This window comes from Mastigoproctus giganteus, chromosome 2, assembly GCF_048544385.1.
Source record: "Mastigoproctus giganteus isolate SK-2022 chromosome 2, ASM4854438v1, whole genome shotgun sequence".
Classification (NCBI taxonomy): domain Eukaryota; kingdom Metazoa; phylum Arthropoda; class Arachnida; order Uropygi; family Thelyphonidae; genus Mastigoproctus; species Mastigoproctus giganteus.
In genome coordinates this window covers 196,120,864-196,147,939 of record NC_143576.1, presented here as the reverse complement: position 1 = coordinate 196,147,939, position 27,076 = coordinate 196,120,864, and the positions used below count along the sequence as shown (strand labels likewise).

The following is a 27,076-nucleotide window of genomic DNA, read 5'->3' as shown; positions in this document are numbered from 1 at the left end:
ATTATTAGCTATATGGTACAAGGAAGCCTTATGCTGGGCCAGCATAAGGCTTCCTTGCTGGGCCAGCAAACAAATATTTCGCTGAGAGAGAGAGAGAGTATCCAGCTCAGGACCCTGGGTGTGCCAAGCCCATACTCACCAGATGTAAGCCCCTGGGGTTAAAAAAACATAAGTTAAAAACATTCACTCTCTCTCTCTCTCTCTCTCTATTTATATCTCTTTTTATATTTGGATAGTGGATATATTTTTAATTTTCAGACAGCAATTATAGCAGAAAATAGCTTATTTTTACTAAAGAAAACTGAGAAATATAATATTTAGCTATTGTATTGCCAAAAACATATCTAATAGCAAGTTCATTGTTTACTAATTAAGCAAGGAACAAATTTAACACTGTTTTAAAAGTCATTTCATTATTTAATTCATCAGAATATAATAATTGCAATGCAATGCTTATCTGATATCTACCATTTAGCCAAAATGGACAAACTCCATTACTGAAAATTGTGTGTATATTTCACACCGAATGGTAAGGCTGAAACAAAACAACACAATGAAAAGTTGTCATATACTAAAGACATATTGTTTTATCATAAACTGAATTATAATATTCATTTAGATTAAAAACATGAATGCTCTGAAAGTACAATCTATGGGTACAATTTTAATCTTTATTGATAATGCTTATTATGTACAAAATGAACAGCAGTTTTAAAAAATTGATAAATGGACAGATCAAAATGGTTTGCATTATTTCCAAGCTAAAAAAAAAAAAAATTAAAATCTGTTTGCACAATAAAAAAAAAACAATCTGTTTCTCCTTAGCTACTCAAGGTTATTAAATGAGTTGGTAAATAACATAACTAAACTAAGCTAACTAAACTTGGCTACTAATGAGTTAACCAGGCATTGTATTATGATAAGCAATGACTCATTTTCTAGAAGGAAAAAAAAAATTGAGCCAAGGTGTGTAAAGATGAGGTACAGACAATAGCAAGATTATGACCAAAGAGAAGAAGTAATGCCAAATGATTAATAACATATGAGACTATATTCCTGCTAAGTAAATAAAAATGTGGCAAATACAAAACAGTGATAAATAAAGATTGGAATTTTACAATATGAAAGTCCTTGCACAGAACAAGAAATTCTGCAATTATTCTAGTAGCCACAAGAATAATGATGAGAATTAACTTTTTCACAGGAAAAACAAGACTTTGGATGGGCTCATAAAAGGGGAGAAATACCTGAGCATGACCAGGTATTTTCAGTACAGAAATCAAAAGAAACACTTTCCCAAGAAATAGTAAATAAAGAGGAATGCTTCAATCAAACCTCAAATGAGCCATTTTCTTTGCAGGGTTATCCATAAAGATTGATAAAAATTATCTACACTCTTTGCACCATTGTAAAATCATTTATTATTCAGCAATACATTACAGCCATTATCAAAATCTCAATATAACAGCAATTGATCAAGGCTCTGATAAAGGCATTGTAATAACATATCGCTGAATAATAAATGATTTTATCATAGTGTAAAGAGCATAGGTAATATAGACTAATCATTATGGATAACTACCAAATATAAAACAGCTCATTCCAGGTCATGTTTAAAGTGAATAATGGATGACACACAGTTCTCATGATGAAAGAACAAAAACATGGAAAAGACATTAAAGTCAAGTTCGTTGAAGAAATATTTCATTGAAAAGTATCAGACCATAGGATGTTCAACCCATGGCCCACTCCTTCACATAATGCAGCCTGCAGAGATGTAGACCACCTTAAAGTAATATTAATAGTAACAAGTGATGCAAGAAAGCAAGCGTATGAGCTTATATAGCATCAGCCAAAAAAAAATATTCACACAACCATTCCCTCTAAATGTTTGTCCAGTTCCTCCTTAAATTTATTTAACCTATCAACTTCCACGACAGATGGAAGTTTGTTCCAGCAATTAACCACCTACTGGCTAAAGGCAAATTTCCACACATCTATTCTATAGCTGTCTTTCCTCAATTTCAATTTACACCCCTTATATTCATAATCTGAACAAGAGGAATCCTATCAGAATTCAGCGTGCTCAACCCATTCAAGGCCTTATACACCTCAATCAGATCACCTCGCAGATGCCTAGTCTCTAGCCTGCAATTAGTCTCTAGTTTGCAATTTGCAGAACTTAAGCCTCTCTTGGTAAGAGGATCCCTTCATTCCCCTCACCAATCTTGTTGCCCTTCTCTGTACATGCTCAAGCAAATCTACATCCTTCATAAGATGAGGCCTCCAGACCTGTATGCAGTACTCAAGGCATGGCCTGCCCATTGCCTTATACAGAGGGACAATCACCTCCTTTTCCCTGCTAGCAAAATTCCTGTATATCATTGACAAAACCCCATGATCTGCTCTGGCAGCCTGTCTGAACTTCATATCTGACTGCACAATTACTGCCAGGTCTTTTTCATTTTCTACCACCCTAAGTGTAGTACTACACTCTTGGTACGTTCCTCTGGGGTTACTTCTACCCATATGCAGTACTTTGCATTTGTCAATGTTAAACTTCGGTTGTCACTTCTCAGCCCATCTTCTCAAATTTTCAAGGTCCTGTTGCACTAGCACACTGCCATTACTGTCATTAACAACCCTGCGAACCTTTGTATCATCTGCAAACTTCAACACTAAGCCTAATATACCTTCATCAATATCATTGATAAATATACAAAACAACAGTGGACCCAACACCAAACCCTGTGTGACTCCACTAATAACATTAGTCCACGAAGAGCAGCATCCATTGATTACCACCCTGTCTTCTCCCACTCAACCATCCTTTTATCCATTGTAGCAACTTACCCTTAATACCATTCTGCTCCAATTTGTACAGTAGTCTTCCATGCGCAACAGTGTCAAAAGCTTTCCTGAAATCTAAGTATAGGTCGACCATCACTATTTTGGTTCCACCACTAATTCGGACATAATTTCTGCAAACGTAATTTCAAATTTCCCGGATCAGCACACCGACCTGCCGCTACTGTTTTAGTGGCGTTAGTTGCAGCATCAGCTGTTGGCACGAACTCGAAAACACTGGCAAGTCATTCCCACTTGTTTTTCTACATTTATTATTATAGCCTGCTCCATTTAGCCCAAGCCATGGTTCCAATGCATAAAGGAAGTGGCTGCCATCGTGTAAAGTGCAAACAGTGTACATTGTCCATAACAGATAAAGTTGAACTTCTGAAAAAACTCGACAACGGTGTGTCTGTGAGAATTTTAACTCTGCTTAATTGTAAATTCCAGCAATTTCTCTCAGTTTCTCTTATTTAAGTAATTTTCTTTTAGCCATTCCTTTTTAGATTTTTTTTTTTACAACACACTTGTACAAACTTGCAGAAAAACACAACACAATATGATGGATAATACAGCGTGCTAATGAACTTGTTTTCACAAAATCTCTAACAATAATGACAAACTTATTGCAACGTTTGAGAGTTTATTTTATCGCAATTAGTTTATTGCAGCACTCGCCGTGTGTGCAATAAACTAATCACAAACGACCTTCATACGTATGCCGTAACAGCGTTACACATATGTGGCCGACACGGCTTCTCAAGATTTAACCTATTGGGCCATGTCGGCCACATATATGCAACATAAAAAAATGACTTTTTTTTTTTGATATTTTAAGCGAAAAAATGACAACACTGACATTACAATATTTATTTTAGAATTACTAATCAAATTATTTGCTAAATATTTTTTGGCCCCTGGGGAATTTTTTTCTTAAACTAGCTTGGCAGTCAATGTGTTAAAGGTAGGATGAGGTGGTTAGCTGTTGGGTAAACTGTATGTGCTAAAATAACCACCGGTGATCCAGCAAACTCACTAATATGGCACCCTACAGGTCCCAATGCTGCCGGTCGACCTGTATATGATATCCAAATTATTTTTTGCATACAGTTCCGTTGTAACCACATCATAATATCCAATCAAATTGGTCAGACAAAGACTTTCCCTTAACAAACCCATGCTGTGTCTGAATTATTACTGCAGCCTTGTCTAGATGATCCTGCAATGCATCTTTAACCAGTGACTCCATTATTTTACCCGGAACAGAAGTTAAACTAACTGGTCTGTAATTACTCGTGTCACCCATCGATCCCCCTTTGTGAACTGGGGATACATTTGCACATCTCCAGTCTGTGGAGACCAGACCTCCCCTGAGTCCAAGAATGCTCTCATAATTATGGCTAAGGGTTTGCTTACTTCCTTTGCTGCCTCCTTTAATATAGATGGATAGATCTCATCCACCCCAGGTGCCTTCCTTATGTTTAACTTCAACAATTTCTCCTTCACTTTGCTCTCAGTTCACACAAAATCATTAAGCACCTTGCTACAATTTGATAACCTTCTGGCATTTTCAATCCTTAATAACTCCTCATGTGTGAATGTAGATGCAAAATACTCATTCAGTTTGTTTGCTATCTAAGCAGGATCATCAACAGTCGAACCATCAATATCAAGTGGATCAATCTGATTCATTCCCTTCCTTTTAGAGTTTATATAAGTAAAGAAATCCTTGCTGTTTTTCTTAGCTTCCTTTGTCAAAGATTTCTCGTAATCTGCCTTCCCCTGCCTCACCTCTTTTGTGACTTGATTACAGACTGGAAGTGTTATGCATCCCCTGAGTTTAAAACTAGCATGTCATGAAATACAGTTTCACCAAACATTGACTTTTGAAAATAACATTCAATTTTTCTATGTTCTTTCTCATATTTTATGTATCTTCCTCAGAGTTCAGCAATATTATTATAACCATATAATAATAATTTACTAATAGTTATTAATATTAAGTAATAATTGGTGAATTCTTGTATTTAATTATTAAATGTGAAAAAAAATTTAAATATGAACATAGATAACTGTTAAATTAAATTCTGTTTCAAAAAATGCATAATTGGTAGTAAAGAACTGTCTTATAGTCCACAACCTGCTTGCCCTGACAATCCATGTAGTTTGCAACCTTCAGCATTTTATATATTTGGCTCCTAGCCAAAAAGGTAGAATACACCTTATTAGACTATAAGGCTTCAATAATTTAGAAGATTTACTTTTAAAGCTTTATGTATTCAATACGTAATCAATAAATTGAAGTAATCATAATTGTCATCAATAATCATAATCAAAGCTGATTATGTATCAATAATCTGACAATTAGATGAATTGTAGGATTCCTTAAGGTACCAATTAAATTGACTTAATAAATGGTAGCAATAGCTTAATTTTTAGTACTCACCTTAATATAAACTGCAGTTAGATTTAAAATAAGTGGAGTGGGAATTAGCTAAAATTGAGGTTAATATGGGTGAGCTTAATTGTTTTGAACGGAATTAAAATGTGCTCAAGGAAATAGAAGTGCACGTCTTCATCCTTGGTTGTCATGAAATAAATTGAAAAAATTGGAACTTGAGAATGTAATCACAGAGATCAATAGCCGTAATGATTGGCTTTCATATTAATGTCTTCAGTTGGTAATAGTGAAGAAGAGAGAGTGTGTGAATATAAAGAACTCTAAGTTCCCGTGATGCTCTTTGATGCATGCGGGAATCTCAGGTGCGTGAGATTCCAGGCCGGGGAGAGATTATATAGTTTTGCATTTAATACGTTAAATTTAGAATGATGTCGGAACCATTCTATGATTAGAATGGTTATGACATCATTAGGGCTTCATACTGGTAAATTCTGAAACTGGATTTTAATTTAATAATGGGAACTGCTGAATCTACTAGAGGGGTGTGGTTATGGGATTGTACATGTAACGTGAGTTCTGTATTTGATTGTCCGGTTCTAGAACCATTATAATAGTTTCAGAATTCACGTTACATGTACAATCACATAACCACAACATTCTAGTAGATTCAGCAGTTTCCATTATTAAATTAAAATCCAGTTTCAGAATTTACCAGTATGAAGCACTAATCATAGAATGGTTCCGACATCATTCTAAATTTAATGTATTAAACGCAAAACTACCATATAATTTCTCCCCGGCCTGGAATCTCACGCACCTGAGATTCCCGCACGCATCAAAGAGCATCACGGGAATCTAGAGTTCTTTATATTCATGCGCTCTCTCTTCTTCACTAATACCGATTTAAGACGTTAATACGAAAGCCAATTGTTACAGCTATTGGTCTCTGTGATTACTTTCTCAAGTTCCAATTTTTTCAATTTATTTCATGACAACCAAGGATGAAGACATGCACTTCTATTTCCTTGAGCGCATTTTAATTCCATTCAAAACAATTAAGCTCACCCATATTAACCTCAATTTTAGCTAATTCCCACTCCACTTATTCTAAATCCAACTGCAGTTTATATTAAGGTGAGTACTAAAAATTAAGCTATTGCTACCATTTATTAAGTAGCACGCATCAAAGAGCATCACGGGAATCTAGAGTTCTTTATATTCATGCGCTCTCTCTTCTTCACTAATACCAATTTTAGACGTTAATACGAAAGCCAATTGTTACGGCTATTGGTCTCTGTGATTACTTTCTCAAGTTCCAATTTTTTCAATTTATTTCATGACAACCAAGGATGAAGACATGCACTTCTATTTTCTTGAGCGCATTTTAATTCCGTTCAAAACAATTAAGCTCACCCATATTAACCTCAATTTTAGCTAATTCCCACTCCACTTATTCTAAATCCAACTGCAGTTTATATTAAGGTGAGTACTAAAAATTAAGCTATTGCTACCATTTATTAAGTATCAATAATCTTTAATTGATATTCAGGTGACACCTGTGTCAAGTGGACTGAATTTCAGTTAAGTCCTCTCAGTCTGTGACAACCAAATCCTCTGCTTGCACCTCCACAGTGGTGGGATTGTTAGCACCCCTGAGTCTAATCCCTGTATGAAAGTTCCAAAATACAGCACCTAGTATATTAAAGGTCAGTGCTCAGTTGTCAATAATGTAAGCAGAGGTCGACCTGTGTCATCCACACCAAGCAGGTGCCTCCGTAGCCAGGTGGGCAGGAGCAGCAGTGCGTAGCACACGCTTCTTGATTAGACCAGGGTTCGAGCACGTGACCACCAAATACAGAGGATGTGGAAAGGTCAGGGAATGACCACCGCATATCCCTGGAGCAATATGCCCTTAGTTGCTATTGCTCCTAAAAACCAAATAAACAAACAAACAACACCAAGCAGAGGAATGCCATCCCTACGTTAACATGCAATACTAGATGTAAGGTGACTCTTATCAACTGGTACAATACTAAAACTTTGCTTACTGGAGGATTGAAGTGGTGAAATCTATGTTTAGTCTCCAGAGCAAAGCTCAGGGAACCCCCATCTCATCCATCATGCAGTATGACTGAAGTCTGAGGTTATGATGGGCATCATGGTGAGATCTAATATTCCTTACATTTCATGGATATAGCAGTAAAATGATGTTCACAGGCCAGCAGCAGCTAGAGTCCACCAGACAGAACCTACTGGTATTGCTCTAGGAGGCATCTGGATCAGATAGTTTATAATCTCACTGCCTCTACTCTGCCAGAAAATGACTGAAGGGAGTCTGAGTAGTGCATATGCAGGGCCATTGTTGAGGGCATGTTATATCAAGAAGTTGAGTACATTCTTGCATGTACATCATCTAAAAATATCATTACTCCTTCCCAAACTTTTCTTCACTACTGAATACATCATGAATAGTCAAACTAATAGCATAAACTTATCTGCAGAAAGATATAAACCTTCCAAACACTTCCTTGTTTGTTTCACAAATATATGTGGTCTTAGTCTGAATCTCAATGACATCCATTTCCACTTACTGTGTGCCAAGCTGCACTTACTTTTTCTGACAGAATCCTAATTATCAGTTGATTCAACCACTGCTCATCTCAGTTGTCCTATTTATTTACTACAAATCTGTTTGCTTCAATGGTGGTACTTGTGCATATGGCCACTCCAACCTTCCATCAGAAAAAATAGTAATTTGGAATACCCTCTTTTCGATCTTCTCTGGCTTAAAATCTTTCTATCCCATTCTCTCAAATTCATCTGTTGCCTCTATCACTCTCCCAATTCCATTAATCACTTGGAACTTTGACTTCTTCCATTCAAACTTTCCTAATAGTGAGGTAATTTACTTTGGAGATTTTAATGTTCACAACTCCAGATAGCTTCAGTTTTCTAGTCATATGGTTATTGATATCCTGAGGCTTTTGCAATTACTAATGACCTTGCACAGATTATTCATTAACTTCCCAGAATACCTGACAATCCTAACCACACAACCAATACCCTTGTTCTTTTACTCACAAACAACCCTTCCAAGTACACAGTCGAGGTGAGCAATCTCTTCTCCAATAGAGTGTTCCTCTCCTGGCCATTTGCAGCCTCTTGTTGTTTGGCATTACAAGAATGCAAAATAGGATGATCTGCGAGATTTCTATTCTTCTTTTCCTTGGTTGAACTACTGTTTTAAATCTTCCATGTCAATATTTTCTCAGATCATGTTAGTGAAATTATTCTTGTAGGGATGAAATTCCACATTCCACCTTAAAATTTCATCCTTTATATAAACCTTGGTTTTCCAATAAATGCACTAAAACCATTCAAGATAAGAATATTGCATTTGCAATTGGCTTGCATCCAAGTTCATTTTGTGCTATACCAACAGATTGCAACAATTGTACAGCAGTTATTAAATCAGTCCAAAATTGATTTTGAACAGACTAAGAGTAGAAAACTAGCTTCTTGTCCAAATGGTAGTCAAGCATTCTGGTCTCTCCTTTCTGGAGTGGCGCACAATGGCCATAGATGCTGATGCACCAAATAAATCCCCAATCAACCAACCAAACTTTCTGGAGCAAATAGAGATGGTCAACTTTTGTTCATCTCTACTTGCACTGCTGTTAAAACCTATCATTCTATTGCCACCTAAGCTAAAGATATAGCCAACCTGCTAGCATCCTACTTTCTTCTAACTCTTGTACTGTGGACCTCAGGAAATCACCTCCTACAATTCCGAGTACACACCATTCAATGCCGCTTGCAGCCTTCCATCAAAAGGATGTCAGAAGAATTTTGTCCCATTTCTCCACTTCTTCTCAAAAACTGTGTTCCTGAGCTTAATCCTCTTCTGTGTAGTCTTTTTATAATCTGTTATACCACTGGTCTTTTTCCTTTCACTTGAAAATTTTCTCACATCCAGACAGTTTCTTTAAAAGGATGAAAAATCCCTCCCATTCAATTATTGCCCATTGTGTTTACTTCTTTTTCTAAAATAATGAAGAACTCCATTAACTACCACTCTAACCACTCACTGCAAGTGATAGTAGAGGGCTCAGAGTCTTGTAAGCAAGAAAGCAAGCTTATACAGCATCAGCCAAAAAAAAAAACTTCCCATTTCGCCCATCTGCTTACTCTAAATGTTTGTCTAGTTCAGCCTTAAATTTATTTAAGCTATCAACTTCCACAACAGATGGAAGTTTGTTCCAGCAATCAACTACTCACTGGCTAAAAACTTCTGCACATTTATTCTACAATTGTCTTTCCTGAACTTGAATCTATGCCCAAAAAGGTTCTTAGTCTGAGCAAGTGGAAGTATCCTGTCAGCATTGAGATGGCTCAAACCATTCAAAGCCTCATACACCACAATCAGATAACCTCGCAGGTGCCTAGTCTCCAGATGCTGCAACTTGCAGAACTTAAGCCTTTCTTGGTAAGAGCACCCATTTGTTCCTCTCACCAATCTTGTTGCCCTTCTCTGTACTCATTCTAGCAACTCCACATCCCTCCTAAACTGAATCCACCAGACCTGTACGCAATACTCAAGGTATGGCCTGACCATTGCCTTATACAAAGAGATAATCACCTCCTTGTCTCTGCTAGCAAAATTCCTATATATCATTGACAAAGTTCCATGACCTGCTCTGGCAGCCTGTCTGCACTGTTCAGAGAACTCCATATCTGACTGCACAATTACCCTGAAGTCTTTTTCATTCTCTATATCCCTCAATGTAGTACCACACAGTTGGTATGTTTCTCTTGGGTTGCTGCTACCCACGTGCAGTACTTTGCATTTGTCAATGTCAAACTTCAGTTGCCACTTTTCAACCCATCTGCCTAACTTTTCTAGATCCTGTTGAAGTAACATACTGCCTTTAGTGTCATTAACAATCCCACCAACCTTTGTATCATCTGCAAAGTTGGACATTAAGCTTGATATACCTTCATCGATATCATTGATAAATCCAGAAAATAAAAACGGGCCCAGCACCGAACCCTGGAGGATTCCACTAATAACATTAGTCCACAAAGAGCAGTGTCCATTTATTACCACTCTCTGCCATCTCCCACTCAACCATCCCTTTATCCATTGCAGTAACTTTCCCTTAATGCCATACCACTTCAATTTGTACAGCAGTCTTCCATGTGCAACAGTATCAAAAGCTTTCCTGAAATGTATATGATAACAAAATTATTTTTTGCATCCTGTTCTTTTGTGACCACATCGTAGTATCCAATCAAATTGGTCAGACAAGATTTCCCCTTAACAAACCTGTGCTCTGTCTGAACTATTACTGCCATATTGTCTAGGTGATATTGTATCACTTCTTTAACAGGCGAATCCATTATATTCCCCAGAACAGAAGTTAATCTAACAGGTCTATAATTATTTATGTCACCCTTTGAACCCTCTTTGTGAATTGGGGATACATTTGCACATCTCCAGTCCATGGGAACCTCCGATAAATCTAAGAATGCTCTCATAATTATGGCTAACGGTATGCTAACTTCCCTCGCTGCCTCCTTCAATATTACTGGATAGATTCCATCCACCCCAGGTGTCTTTTTTGTTTAACTTCAACAATTTATCTTCCACTTTGCTCTCAGTTATTACAAAATAACTTAGCTCCCTGTTAAAGTTTGATAAACTTCTGGCATTCCCCTCCTTGAATAACTCCTCATGTGTGAATGTAGATGCAAAATACTCATTCAGTTTATCAGCTCTTTGAGCAGGATCATCAATAGTCGAACCATCTATGTTAAGTGAATCAATCTGATTCATCCTGTTCCTTCTAGAGTTTACATAAGTAAAGAACTCTTTGCTGTTTTTCTTTGTATCCACTGCCAATGATTTCTTGTAATCTGCCTAACCTCCTTTGTGACTTGATTACAGACTAGCTTATATCTACCATAGGCTTTTGTGTCACCTGATACCTTATATGCATCCCATACATTCTTCTTCTCTACCACGAGACTCATTAATTCATCTGACATCCATTTAGGCCTAAATCTTGAACAGTATTTCTTAGTTGGAATGAAAAGTCTAGTAGCCTCTAAGATTAAGTCCCTGAAGGCTTCCCATTTAGAATTCACCATTGGTAACATCATCAGTTGATCTCACTGTATAGAATTTAAAAACTGTCTGAGACCACAATAGTCACCTTTACGAAAGCAGAAACCCTTCCCTTTACCCTTGATGGTAGTTACATTTTTAAGTGCCGACTGGGCTAGCAGGGTGGGTAAAGTGCCTGCCTGGCAACCCAAAGGTCGTGGGTTCGAATCCCGCCTCGGGCTTGGATCAAAGTACTGCAAAAACCTTGGGAGGTGCATTACGGCCACAGAAACCAATGTGCCAACAACTACCAAAAAAAAAAAAAAAAAAAACATCTTTAAGTAAATCCCACATCAGTACACTGTGTTCACTGTCACCTAGTGGTTCCTTTACCTGCAAATTCTTAATGCACGAATAATCACTGCTGTGGTAGTGATTTAAGTAAATCACTACCACATCTTTAAGTAAATCCCACATCAGTACACTGTGTTCACTGTCACCTAGTGGTTCCTTTACCTGCAAATTCTTAATGCATGAATAATCACTGCTGTGGTAGTGATTTAAGTAAATCACTACCACATCTTTAAGTAAATCCCACATCAGTACACTGTGATCACTGTCACCTAGTGGTTCCTTTATCTGCAAATTCTTAATGAATGACTAATCACTGCTGATAATCAGATCAAGTCTGATTATGTTGCTATAGAAAACAATCCTCCAATAAAACCACAAAAGTCTTGCTATTGTGCGAGTGACCAATCCACAAGTTCCAGTCAATATCTGGAAAGTTAAAATCCCACATTACAAGATATTCTGATTTACTGGCTCATTCTTTTTCTCTTTCCAACTGTTCATTGTACTCATTAGAGTCATTAGGTCTATAACACACTGCTACTCTTTTTCCCTTTTCCAGTGTTTATGTTACACCAAACAGACTCAACACTGCACTGTCCACCACCCACGTCAACTGGATGCACTTTCTTAGATTTTGTGTGTTTCTTAACTAACAGCATAACCCCTCCTCCTTTCCTACCCTTTCTGTACACATTGTACTCCCCAAATTCCAATTTTGCATTTCTTATAACTGTGTGACACCATGTCTCTGATATCCCAACAATATCTGCCTTTGATGTCTTGATCAGCTTCAAATTCATCAAATTTATTTACTATGCATCTAGCATAATACATGCAAGTATACATGCACCTGTTCTTACTTTTAGTTACCCTAACACAGCCCATGTATTTACTTGTCCATGATGACTCCCAGAAGCTCTTGAAATCCCCAGCAACTTGCTTCTAGGCTGCTGCTCATTACAATAGAAGCAGTGCAAGAATCACTTTTGCCTCTACCTGCGGCTACTGTTAATCTTTTAGTCTGTGAATCCCTCAAGTTATCAGTTTTCCGACCCACCTAACACTGCCTCGATAGCATCAGCAAATATTCTTGCACCCTTTCTATTTAAGTGTATCCCATCCCTGTAGAAGCAGTCTCTCCTGTTAGCAAGCATAGAACACGCTGAAAAAAAAATTCTGCCCCGTGAGCCTTGCACAATCTCTCCAGGCCGAATTGATGGCCACTGTTCTTCTGAATTGGCTTCTGTAATTTCCCCTCTCTCCCAAACCAGTCTGAACACGTGCCACCAACCAGTCAATATCCTATTACTGTCCAACTTAAAAGTCGCAGAACCAACTTTTCTTCTTCCTCATTTATCCTTTCAACTGTCGTTTTCTTGAACAATCTTCCTTCACACATATTTCCTGCAACCTACAGAAATTCAAGTCCAATGTCAACAAGTATCTTCTTTCATCTTCGCAACCTCCAACCTATGCACAGTACTAAGTACTATTGGTTCTAATCCCTTTCGTGTTTGGGGTTTTCATAATTTTCATTTTTTTATTTTATTTTAATAATAAAATAAAATAAAAAAATAACCTATAGATACATACATATCAGAAGTTTCCATAACATATTGATGAATAACAAGTAATTTTATTGCAGTGTAAACAGTATAGATAATCTCTATAAATTTTAAAGAGGAATGTTGTCTTATAATCTTTCCTATTCATCTTTGAGCATGAACAAACTTTTATTAATTGAGATTGCACTCGAAACACAACTAATTTTAAGCTACTGAAAAGTAGCCTAAAGTTAGTTGTGTGTTTTGACGGACCAAATGGAACCAAACAGGTGGCATTATGACATTCATAAAGCAAATACAGATGAAGCATTTATGTACTTCATTATACTTATTCATTTCCATTAATCATGCCAATAATCATTCATTATCCTAAACTCAGTCATATATCTTTCAGTAGTATACTTCTAATGAAGCTTGCCCAGGTTCGTAAACAAGAAAACATTTTTTTAAAAGATAATGAAGCTCAATGAACACACGCAGGTGAAAAGCATTAAAAAGCTAAAATTCCCTGAAGTTGATTCAACTTCATGTGTTTAATAAAGAGTTAAAGCACAAACTTTCATTGTGCTTTTATATTAGTTAGGTACATCACAGTCCCAGCATGGAATCACAACTAATTCTGACATTTAGGATTGTTACTACTAATATCAAAATTAATATAAAAATACCTTTGGCCAAATATCTGCTATCATTACAAACATATCATTAGCCTTTTCATACTTTCGTTGAAAGAAATAGAAGCATCCTAGGTCATAAGCAACCTGTAAACAAATGAAATAAAAATGGTAAAATAACACAATATTAAGAATCCCAATCCCTTAAATATTTAGAAACAAAAAAAAAAAAAAAAAAAAAGTAATTTTACTGCTGAAATCTTCTGAGTAATGAATCTCAAAAATAGATCCTGTTACTCAGAAACAGACCCAACTGTGATATCTATACCTAACATGTACAGATTAATATAAATGGATTCTTAACTTTCTGGAAACGACACCAAGAATTTATATGAAGTCACAGCATAATTCTGTATACCACTAATTTTTTTTAGAATAAAGGCAAGTGGTTTAAAATTGTGCATTTTGTAATGTCATACACTATTTTAACATTATAAAATGAATACAAGTGCCAATATTCTTATTTTTAAATTGCAACAGTGCCCAAACAGCAATAACTATTTTATCTATATTTCTTCACTTCTAACACAGCCAATGATGAAAAATCACAAGTGAACTTAAAATAAAGAACACAATTTGATACTGACATCCTTCTAAAAGACAGTTTTTATTATTATTAACCATATATGGTGCAAGGAAGCCTGAGGCTTATGCTGCACCAGCCAAAAAAAATTCCCGAGTTACCCAGAGAGAGAGAGAGAGAGAGAGAGAAAAGTAGAAAGGAATCACCAAGAAAGAGAAGAATGATGATATCCAGCTCAGGACTGTGGGTGTGCCAAGCACCATACTCACCAGACTTGAGCCCCTGGGGTTGTGTGATATACTTTGTGTACTATTCAATAATCTAAGTTATCATAAAAGGAGTTATGTTACACAAGCAGGCTTGTGATATAAATATAAATCTAAGATCAAAGCCATATCAAATACAGTAAACTTTAATTTTAATTGACCTCAGTTTAACAGATTTCATCCCAAGTGAAACAAACTTTGTCAGTATGTGTCATGGTGACTCAACTGCCTCAAGTTTGATTAGTGAATAAGCTTTCCTGTATTATAACTGTGTGAGACATGAAATTTAAGTGCTTATACTGCACCCACTGGCAAGTGCATAAAATACAATATTACAATGTTTTTTTTATTATTTTTTTATTTTGTAGTACAGTACTTTTCATAACTTTATAGAAACTCTAGTAACTATATATATTTATTTCAAGTTTAACAGAGAACTGGCTTTAGTGGATGGGCCATTATAGTGAGATTTTACGAAACAAAAAAAAAAAAGTGATACAACACACTAACGTACCGTATTTCCCCATGTATAAGACGCACCTTAATTTTGAGGCCTGAAATTTGAAAAAAAATGTATTACATAAAGTTATTGAACTTAAGTTTTATTCATCATAAAATTCATACAACTCATCATCACTGTCAAAACTCCCATCCATTAGCTTGTCCTGATCTGTGTCTGATGATGAATCAGTCTTCATATATTGCCTCATCCTCATCCTCTCAATGAGGCAATATATGACTGTCTTCATATATTGCCTCATTGAGATTGTTGTCAAGTCATAAATGACTTGACAACGATCTCAATCTTGATATTATCCCAGGATCTTTTCACCCAGGTACAAACTTCTCCTATAGTTGGTTTCTTCACTCTTCCTGCTGGTGTCAAATTGTCCCCAGAAGACTTCATCCATTGGTTCCATTCGTTTCTCATGGCAGCTTTGAAGGGTTTGTTAATGCTGACATCAAGTGGTTGGAGCTGGGATGTCAAGCCTGCAGGTATGACGGCAAGTTTTGTTTTTTGCTCTGCAGCAATCTTCTTTGTGTTTTTTGTTATGTGTGCCCTGAACTGATCAAGCACCAGTAGGGCAGGCTTGCGTAAGAGCCCACCTGGTCTCCTGCTCCAAACTTTCTCAAAACAGATCTTCATCCCGTCCTGATCCATCCAACCCTTGCCATGAACGTGGACAATCACTCCTCTAGGAATGTCTTCTTTTGGCATTGTTTTGCATTTGAAATCAGCATAGGAGGCAGCTTGGTTCCGTAGGCACAACAAGCTAGAACTGTATAATGGCTCTTTTCATGTCCACTTGTCTCACAGTTACAGTTTTCACCCCCTTCTTATCAACAGTTCTGTTACTTGGGACATCAAATGTAGGGGGACTTCGTCCATATTTGCAATCTGTCCCAACTCAAACTGATGTGTCTTCTGACACTGAATGACAAAACAATGAAATTCAAGGACCTTCTGCTCATAGCTTTTAGGCATCTTTTGGGCAGGTCTGGTGCATGTATGCATGCTTAGTCCATTCCGTTTCATGAACCTGAAGCACCAATTGTGGCCTCCTTTGAAATCAGTAACTTCTTTTTCATCAGCAATTCCTTCTTGCCTCATGCTGAACCATCTTTGTGGACACAGGAATTCCAATTGCCCTTTGCTCTTCAATCCATATCTTCAATTCCCTCTTTAAATCAGGCCATTTTGCTCACTTACCTTTCATGGCCTTCTTCTGCCGTGGCGTTTTCAGTAGGGTTTCTTCTTCCCGTAGCCAGTCTCGGATTGTTTTCTCAGTTGGAGGAGGACCAAACTTACGTTCAGCAGCACGATTTCCATTCACTTTTGCAAACTGGATCACTTTTAACTTGAATTCAGCGCTGTACGAAAATCTTTTCTGAGCCATTTCTGGGCAGAACGTGGCAAAACGTAACCTAATATACCGGTAACATATTAGGGAAATGAGCGCAAAGACAACAAGTGCAAAAAAGCAGGAAATGCAAGTAAAAAAATCTACAACCACTGTATAAGATGCACCCAGTTTTTAGACCCCAAATTTTTCGAAAAATGGAGCGTCTTATACATGGGGAAATACGGTACTTTAATTTTTAATTTAAATTGTCTGCAGCATCCTTTGTATGCTAGTAGCCGCTGGCGAGTTAAATCTACTTAACCATATATTTCCTTCATTCAATTCAATTTTGTCAAAAGACATCTCCTGGTTAAGGATAATTTATCATTTAACATAGTTTTTAAAACCAAAGAATTCCCCCTTACAAGCTTCATATTTTTATGAATGTGTATGGGATACACATTCATAAAAATATGAAGTCAAACGATGCTAGGATATCTCCATCAGAAATTGTAGTATTGCTTATTTTCTATACCAATGTGCATATCCCATACACATTACAGGCTTTACGGAAATTCTTAACAACAGATAACACTTTGACAAAACATACCTCTCTTTCCATTAATAACATCCTTGAACTCACTTCACTTTTACTAGATGCCCGATATTTCAGATTCAATAATAAAATTTTCCAACAAATATTCGGTTTACCCATGGGTTTATGTATTTCCGCTCCCCTGTCAGAAATTTACCTAGCCACAATAGAGAACCAAATCTTACAACCCTTCCCTCCAGAAATAAAAGTATACACCCGTTACGCTGATGATATACTCATAATAGGCAATAGGTCCACTATAGACAATCTCTTTTTAAAATTTAATTCAACACATGATAGGTTAAAATTCACTCTTGAAATTGAAACCAACAACCAAATTAATTTTCTCAACCTCACTGTTTATAAAACAGGTACCAAACTAGGTACAAAGATTTTCAGAAAAAATACACATACAGGCAAATACCTACATTTTGCTTCGCACCCCCCCCCCCTCTGCACAAAAAAAGCGGTTTTATACAACCAAATACATAATGCCCTCAAATATAGCACCTCACAAAATGACTTAACTAATGAACTTCAATACCTCACGGAAAAATTTACAGCTAGGAACTACCCAACCCAACTCATTCAACACAATATTTCCACTGCCAAAAATAAAATTAACAATCCACCAAAACACACCACCAACGCAAATATACGCATCATCCTCCCATACCATAATGAACTTGCCGGACAATTCCGCCACATGTTTACAGGTACTGATATCTCCCTTATTTTTTCAGCTTATAATAAACTCGGATCCTTATTTAACACTTACAAAGATACACACAAATACCCAACCAACGATTTGAACAATATAATTTACTTGATTAAATGTCAACCAAACTGTGATGCCTGTTATATTGGTAGTACTACTACCAAGTTTGGTTCTACCAAAACCTCCAACACTCGGGCATACTACCACTATAATAGTCTTAGATCAGGACAAGCTAGTACAGAACTCACAATTCATGCCCAAACCCACAATCACACTCCTTTAATTGACTCCGCTATCACCATTATAAGACTTAAAACCAGCCACAAAATTCTTCAATATGAAGCCCTCATTATCGAATGGTTTCGACACAACACTAATCTCAACATCCTAAACGCAAAACTTCCCTTTCACCTTTCCTCGGCTTGGAATCTCTCACATCTGAGATTCCCACGTGTTCCAAAGAGCATCATGAGAGTATAGGAAATTCCTTAAAATACAGCACGTGTTACTTCTTACTTAACACCGCCAACTGAAGATGTTATAACTTAATGAAAGTCTGTCGTCACGATTATTGGCATTATCAATTCCTTTATGTTCCAGATCAACTACTTTATGACAACCAGGGACGGAGTAGTGCACTTCTGCTTCCTTGCGCTTATTTTAAAATTCCGTTAAATTAAATCTCATCCCACCTTAATACATTAACTTAACCATTCTACCTTATATTTAGCCATCAGTCTTTTCCTAAAACTATTGCAGATTATATTCAAGGTGAGTACCGCACTTTAAGAATTTCGCTATTTTTATATTAATCTATTATCACGGTACTATAAGAATTCTATAACTTTATACTTTATAGAACACTTAATAAAACTGTAGTTGTGCATTCTCTAAACTTAGTTGTTCAGTTTAATTACAACTGTATAATATTTATTCCTCTTTTCTGAAGTCTCTTTTTCTCTCTTTCTCTGTACAAGTGTCTCTTCACTAGTGACATCACATTCATGGTTGTACGAAACATTACAAGTGAAGAGTGCATGGATTGTCTAAAGCTAACAATACTACATTAAAACTATATTTAATCTATGAATTTCTTTTTTCCATACTAACTGAATGGAAAAAAATAAATAATAATTACTGGATTTTTATATGTTCAATTTTAATGGAATTTTGAATAGCTCAACAAATCTTTCTAAAAGAACTAAATATAAAATTTCATGAAAATCCATCCACTGGGAGTCAAGTTGTTATATATGGATGGTCAGATAGATGGAAGGATGGATATGGTGAAGTCGAACAGGCAGCACTTATGTATGTATGTATGTATATATATATATATATATATATATATATATATATATATATATGTCCAAATTATATAAGTTAACGTAATGCAAGTACCTCATCGTTTGAAAATTGATGTAACCATTCTCCAACCGTACCTCCAGCATACATGAAAAAATATGCAAAGTTACATAAAAATATATCAAATATTAGATAAATAACATAATAAGCCCAACATGGGAACCCATTTTGTAGGAGACTTTGTCGAGGGCTAAACCCCTACAAAATAAAAACCCAAGTTATCAGGCATAATAATATATATCGAAATATTCTCTGTTTAAAAGATTTATCATCTGGTATAAATTCTCTGGTATAATTTCTCTGTTTTTTAAAACAATTTTTATCTGTTGTATTCATCAGGATCTTTGGAGCGAGTTATTTACTAATTAGCCTTTGTATAAACATGTACATACTAGGTACTGCTGTATAAACACGCTATATATAGCTTACGCCTTAGAAAAGTGGTACCTATATGTGTTTCTACAGTAGGAATTAATTCATTTTTACTAAGATTTCTCTTCGACATCTGAGAAATATTGGTTTTGTTTTCTTTAGGATAGGATAGAGGGCGCTTTCATACTTATGTTCATCCTATACTTGGCTATTATTGGACATATCTTAGGTGGCGTAGAATACGCGGCAGTTATAAACGTCCTGTGCGTTTGCTGCTGGCGTTTAGTTTTTTTCCCGCCCTGGGCTACGGTAATGAATATAAGGTATTCCCGCCATTGTTGTTTAATGGCATTCCTTTCCTTTGTTTTAAACCTCACATAATGTTTGCCACTATATAATGTTTGATGTTTGGTTTTATAGTAAACTATAGTAAATTATCTTAGGAACTAGCCATTCCGTTTCTTCTTTTCCTTTTTCTGTTGCTTTTGGCATGCTTTTTATATATTTTTACCAGCTCTTACTATTAACCAGGATCCCTACTATTAGGGTCGGGAATTTACACTCCCGGTTAAATCCCGATGTAATATTGATAAAATGCTTTTCCTTTTCTTTTTACTTTTATCTATCCTCTTGCCTTAATTTTTCATATCTCACAAACTATTAGAGTAATTCGATGGGGAGTGAGATACTATTACTTTAACTACTCTGACTTCCGTTCGCCTTTAGTTAGCTTTATTAGCTTATTTCTGCAAATATTTTTTGCATATTGTTCAACAAATTTTTCTGCATATTTTTCAACAATTATTAATATTTCTCAGTTGTGCTTATAATTTTGTAGCAATCGTTCGGGCTAAATATCATCCAGTCTGTATTCGTACAAATTATGATTAGACATAACCCACATTTTGGACGGCCAGATTTATACTGATTTATAGTATTTACTATAACCTAATGCTAAATTAATTGTATTATCCATTATTATGGATATTGGAATTGGTATACAGGCAGATGATAACAGAAACCGATGGGCTCAGTCTAACTTGGTTTTTATTTTGTAGGGGTTTAGCCCTCGACAAAAGTCTCCTACAAAATGGGTTCCCATGTTGGGGCTTATTATGTTATTTATCTAATATTTGATATATTTTTTATGTAACTTTGCATATTTTTTCATGTATGCTGGAGGTACGGTTGGAGAATGGTTACATCAATTTTCAAACGATGAGGTAGTTGCATTACGTTAACTTATATAATTTGGACATACCTAACGTCCGATGTAATGTTCTATCGTTTGATGGCATTAATCGGTTAGTTCTATATGTAACATTTTGTTTTTATTTTTATTTTTATATAATAGTAACACTTAATATATTTATATATATATATATCTTACAATTTAACACTAGTATATTTGGATTATATATATATATATACACATACATGTTTGGGTTCCTTTAACCCAGATATTTTGAAATAAATGAACTACTAAAATTAAGCTTGCAACTATGCAAGTAGAAAACTGAAATGAGGAAAAATTTAAAAATAAGCAAGATTATATTCATTTGTGTGTGTATTATATTCATTCATTATATATATATATATATATGTGTGTGTGTGTGTGTGTGAACAGTTCCAATATTATGTGGGTGAGGCAGATAGATTTATATCTTCACCTGCCTGTGGTGGCTCACTTTATACTTTTTTTTAACATTCATCTATGGTTTTCACAAATGAATATAATCTTGCTTATTTTTAAATTTTTCCTCATTTCAGTCTTCTACTTGCATAGTTACAAGCTTAATTTTAGTAGTTCATTTATTTCAAAATATCTGAGTTAAAGGAACCCAAACATGAAACTATGATCTTCCTGAAAGAAACCTCACAACCAACAGTGCTGTTATAAATGAAAACAGATATTTTATTATACATTTTTTAATTTTTATTGTGCCCATAAATTTGTTGGAAACATAATAAAATATTCAAGGCTCCACACTCAGAAAATCTGTATGATGATACTCAATAAAACATTGGAGGCAGTATTCTTTCCTCGTAAACCAAGCACAAACTGATGAGACGGCAACAACTTCTTGAAATAACTGCATTAATACTCTATATCATTTATCTTACTCCAGGGTAGGCAGTCTAACTGCAATATTTAATTAAATGTTCTTGTTTATACTCCGGCACGACCACCATGTCAGTGGAGTTTACAATAAATCAATCAATACAAATGTTAGTCGTATTTAGCAGTCATGGGCTCGAACCCAGGTCCACTCAAAGAGCGTGTGCTACTGCACTCACGCTCATGACCACTCAGCTATGTCAAGCCTTAATCACATTATATAGCTCCGAGAACAATATTTGCTCTAAGAGAACTTTCTGGCTGCATGCTTATATATTTCATTAGTAGACAAATTACAAATGTGTATACTGCTGATGCATATGTTGAGAAGATGTTTTAAAATGACACTGATACTATTTAATGAGTCTAACCAACACATTTTGAAATCCAGAACCTTCATCTTCCTTTTCCCAAGTACTGCCTGTTTCTATCTCAATGATAACCATGGTGGCAATATAATTAAAGGAGATCTTTGGGTAATTAGCCTTTTGAGAAAATAGTTGAAGTAATGGGTTACCTTTTATCTCTTAATAATTCCTTGTCTAAGTATAATCCAATTTGTTCTGTGAATCAATACCAGATGAGACAAAAAATATATTCATGGCCAAAGTGATGCTAAGAAAGTGTGTTAGATTACCTTCATTAGAGGTACTACTATCCTTTCAGGTAATGGCATTTTTCTCACCTATCTGACTGTAAGCTTACATGCTCTGAGTGTAATGCTATCTCTAAGCTACACTAGTAACATTAATTGCAATCAGGATTATTTTCCAGGTCAGCCATTAATTAATTTTCTGTGATTTTGTCACTCTCTTCTAAGTGATATCATCCATTCTATCAGATTCTAATCATTAAGAAAAGACTGTGTTTAAATTCTCTTCAGAAAAAAAAAAAAAAAAAAAAAAAAAAAAACTGAAAAAAAAAAAAGGGGGGGGGGGAGCTAGATAATAAACACTGATGACGTTCATGTGAAAAGAGTATTTACAAAGAGCTTCCTAGAAATATTAAATTGTTTTAACTTTCTGTCTTAATTCAATAAAATTACAAAGTAGCTTAGCTATATTTCAGGGTTAATTTACTTTAACCAGGATGTTAATGTGATTTTGCGAAAGTCAGAAAATACGAGGGTTAAATTTTTTTTTGTGTGAATGAAGCACTTTTTTCTTTTTTTTTTTTTTTTTCATTTCAGTATAATAAAATGATAAAAACAATTGCTTTTCCAACTACTTACATTGAAATCATTTTGACACAGTCAGTTAATGTATGCAGTGTGTTACATTTCAGGTGCATTTAATTTTTTCCCCCTTAAATTAATTGAATTTTTGATTTTTCTGTGATTAACAGAAGTGAAAAGTAAATATAGTTATCTACTTATGAATTAATTCCAATATTATAACTTTACAGAACACTTAATAATGCTCTTATGGATTTACATTCTCTAAACTTAGCTGTTCAATTTAATTACACCTGTATAATATTTATTATTCTTCAACTCTCTTTTTTCTCTCTATATATTTATCTCTTTGGAAGTGACACCATGTTTAAGAGTCTTACATAACAACACATGCAAAGTGTGCATGGACTGTCTAAAGCTAACAATATTGCATTAAAACTACATTTAATCTATGAATTTCTTTTTTCCATACCATCTGTATGGAAATAAGAAATAGTAATCACTGGATTTCTATTTGTCCAATTTTAATGAAATTTGGAATGGCTTGACAAATAATTTTAAAAGGCCCAAATATAAAATTACATGAAAATCCATCCACTGGAGTCCCTCTATTTTGTGTGGACAGATGGACATAGTGAAGGCAACAGGTACATATACAGTAGGCTGTTGAAATAATGGCACCCCAAATAATGGAACATTCAAGCTAAAGGCACAATGAGATCAGATGTTTACATACAAAGCAGAGGTCTTGCAGTGCCAAAAAAAGAAAACAGCAAGTCGTGTGATTACTGTATTTATTTATGTTCGTCCATTTTGAAAGTGAATTCTGTACTGATATCACAGATCATACATTTAAATGTATGATCACTGTTTTACATTTAAATTAAAAACCCTTCACTATGGCTCCTAAAGTTAATAAACCTCATACAGAGAAGAAAAGAAGAACAACATTAAAGCTTAGTGACAAACTTATATAATCCAAACTATTACATTAGGGTCACCCAGAAAGTTAATTCATATAACCATGTGTACTGTGTCTAAATTTCGTGTATTCTCTGGTTTATTTGCCTGTTTTGCTGGACGAAAAAAAGCTCATAAAAGTTCCTCAAGTCATCGTCAGGATTTGAACCTGGGCCTTTCCCACCCAGTGTGGGGATGGTGATGATACCACTGTGCCACCCTCAGAGACTAAACTTGATATAATAAAGTAAATAGATTGGGGCGTAAGCAGAAGTGTATTAATGACAGAAAATAACACTGGATCATTAGCATGTTTATATTTTTTATGTGCAGTTAATAAAATTGCATTCTTAATCTCTCTTTTTCTTATTTAGCCTCATTATTTCTGCATTAAATATATTAAAAATAAAAATTTCTAAATAATGGAAAAATCAAAATAATGGCACCTTGAATCCCCGAAGATGTAGTTTTTCTGAAAGTCTACTGTGTATATATACAGGGTGTTTCAGTTAAACGTTTCAGAACTTCTAAGAGGGGTAGGGTACATCCTGACAACTCGAAATCATATAGCAATGTGGGGTCGGAAATACTTTCCTGAAGCGGTGTTGTACACAGAAGCACCATAAAGAAAAGAGACCGTAAGTGAGAAATCGTTTTAATAATACATGAAAAGAAGCAAAAGGTACATGGATTAAAGTAAGTGTTCGAAGTTTCTTCCACGGGCTACAATGCACGCCTCACATCTCCGACGCATGGACATCCGAACATTCTGGAATACTCCAGGCGAATTTCGAATTTCTTTGGCAGCTACTGCGATTCTTGCAACCAGCTCCTCAGCATTGTCAACAGGGGTGTCATAAACTAGCGATTTCATATGACCCCAGAAATAAAAATCAAGACATGATAGGTCGGGTGACCGAGCAGGCCAACGCACGGGACCACCATGTCCGATCCACTGTTGACCAAATGTGACATCCAGGTAGTTACGAACATCTCCGCTATAATGGGCAGGGGCTCCATCGTGTTGGAACCACATTGTCTGTTGCGTCGATGCAGAAATCTGTTCATCTCTCAAAAGTTGTGGCAATACTTGCTGCAGAAAGATCAAGTAGATAGGTCCGGTTAGACGACACGGTAACAGGTAAGGTCCGATGAGGTGATCTCCCATAATACCGGCCCATACATTGACCGAAAATCGAATCTGTGCTGCACGACGTCGTATTGCATGCGGGTTCTCGACCGCCCAGATATGGTCGTTATGCGTGTTGAAAATTCCTTCCCTTGTGAAGGATGCCTCATCGGAAAACAACACTTCAGCAGGAAAAAGGGGATTTGTAGCACATTTTCCAAGGTACCACTGTGCGAAAGCAATACGAGGTGCATAATCCTCTGGTTGCTGTGTCTGGACACGCTGCACGTGAAACGGATGCATGTCTTGTTCTCGGAGAATCCTCCAGACGCTGCAATGGGAAACCCCGACTGCGTTTGCTAGACTTCGTGTACTCGTTCTTGGATTCCCCTGTACATGCTGCAGCACATTCTGTTCGATGGCTGGAGTCCGTGCTGTTCTTACCCTGCCCTGTCAGCTCTTTCAAATGAACCTCTCTCAGCTAACCTCTGGTGCAGTCTTGCAAAGAAATTATGACTGGGAATACGTCTCGTCGGATATCGTTCCGCATACAAACGCTGTGCGGCTGGCCCACTACAATTTGCAGCCCCGTACGCCAAATGCATATCGGCTAACTCTGCGTTCGTGTAATCATCCATCCTACTAACTTGGCGTTCTTGTTCAAGAAATTCGAAATTCGCCTGGAGTATTCCAGAATGTTCGGATGTCCATGCGTCGGAGATGTGAGGCGTGCATTGTAGCCCGTGGAAGAAACTTCGAACACTTACTTTAATCCATGTACCTTTTGCTTCTTTTCATGTATTATTAAAACGATTTCTCACTTACGGTCTCTTTTCTTTATGGTGCTTCTGTGTACGACACCGCTTCAGGAAAGCATTTCCGACCCCACATTGCTATATGATTTCGAGTTGTCAGGATGTACCCTACCCCTCTTAGAAGTTCTGAAACGTTTAACTGAAACACCCTGTATATATATATATATATATATATATATAGAAAATTATTTTAATGTTATGTGCAAATCTTTAATTTAACTTGCTCTTGCAGTGTCCCTTTGCTCTTGCAGTGTCCCTGATCCATAATTCATATTATTGATATTCCATTTTATCTCTATTCAAATTCAAATCCATTTTCTTTCTTTACTTAATTTTAATTTTTATTCATAATTATATATATATATATATATATATATATATATATATATATATATATATATATATATATAGACGTGACGTAATGTGTATATATATATATATATATATATATATATATATATATATATACACATACATATACGGGTAAAAATGGACAAATAGCACTATTCGCGGAATATTAAAGCTACCCTTTTTTGTAATTGCAAAGTTGCTTTAATGAAGTTTTGTAAACAAAATCATCTTCAATATCATACCAGGCAAAATAACTCCAATCTCTGTGTCAGAAGGAGTTGCCGTTTCATTCTTATTCTTTCACACCATCTGAGAAAACTGTATTTAGAAAATTTGCAAAAGAATTACAGTCAAAATAGCAAAAGGCTAAAAGTGGTACTCTGACCCATTCCCATTCCCCTTCCCCAGCAAAAAAATTTATAGTGTATTTAAAGCAGACTGGCAGTGTGGAAAACACTACACTGATCAGTCCTATAAAGAAGGTCTGTACATCAATTAATTTTCCAACAGCATCATAACAGGTAATCTGGTTGCCAGATGCATATCAAAATGTCAATGATAATCGCCTGTTCAATATAAAATAACTACATCCTTTCCATCACAAACCACCACCAGTGAGGGGGTAAATCTGTGGAAATTGGTCAATTCAGTCAAATTGATCATCCCCCTCCCTCCTTTCCTGGTTAGCTCTATTCGACGATGCACACTTGAGCCAAAAACAATCGAAATGCTGTGAGGAACTCAAAACTGAGGAGTTGTAAGGAGTGCTGAGAGCCAACTAAGAACTGAAGGTTATATTATTACCAAGGTTGGCTAGCATAGCTCTTAGTCTTTCCCACTTCACAAAAATTATTCCAAGAAAATTCTAAGTATATCCTAGCAGCAATTCAGGCCTACT

The 27,076-nt window shown here is 35.9% G+C and overlaps 1 protein-coding gene across 1 annotated transcript in view; it reads right to left on the bottom strand.

Annotated features, from left to right (window-relative positions):
- The window catches only part of IntS8 (integrator complex subunit 8), a 232,475-nt gene that overhangs the window by 130,412 nt on the left and 74,987 nt on the right, over positions 1 to 27,076 (bottom strand). The window contains exon 8 of the mRNA XM_090368890.1: positions 13,942 to 14,034. Coding sequence (XP_090225016.1) covers positions 13,942 to 14,034 — 93 coding nt within the window. The remainder of the gene's footprint in view (positions 1 to 13,941; positions 14,035 to 27,076) is intronic.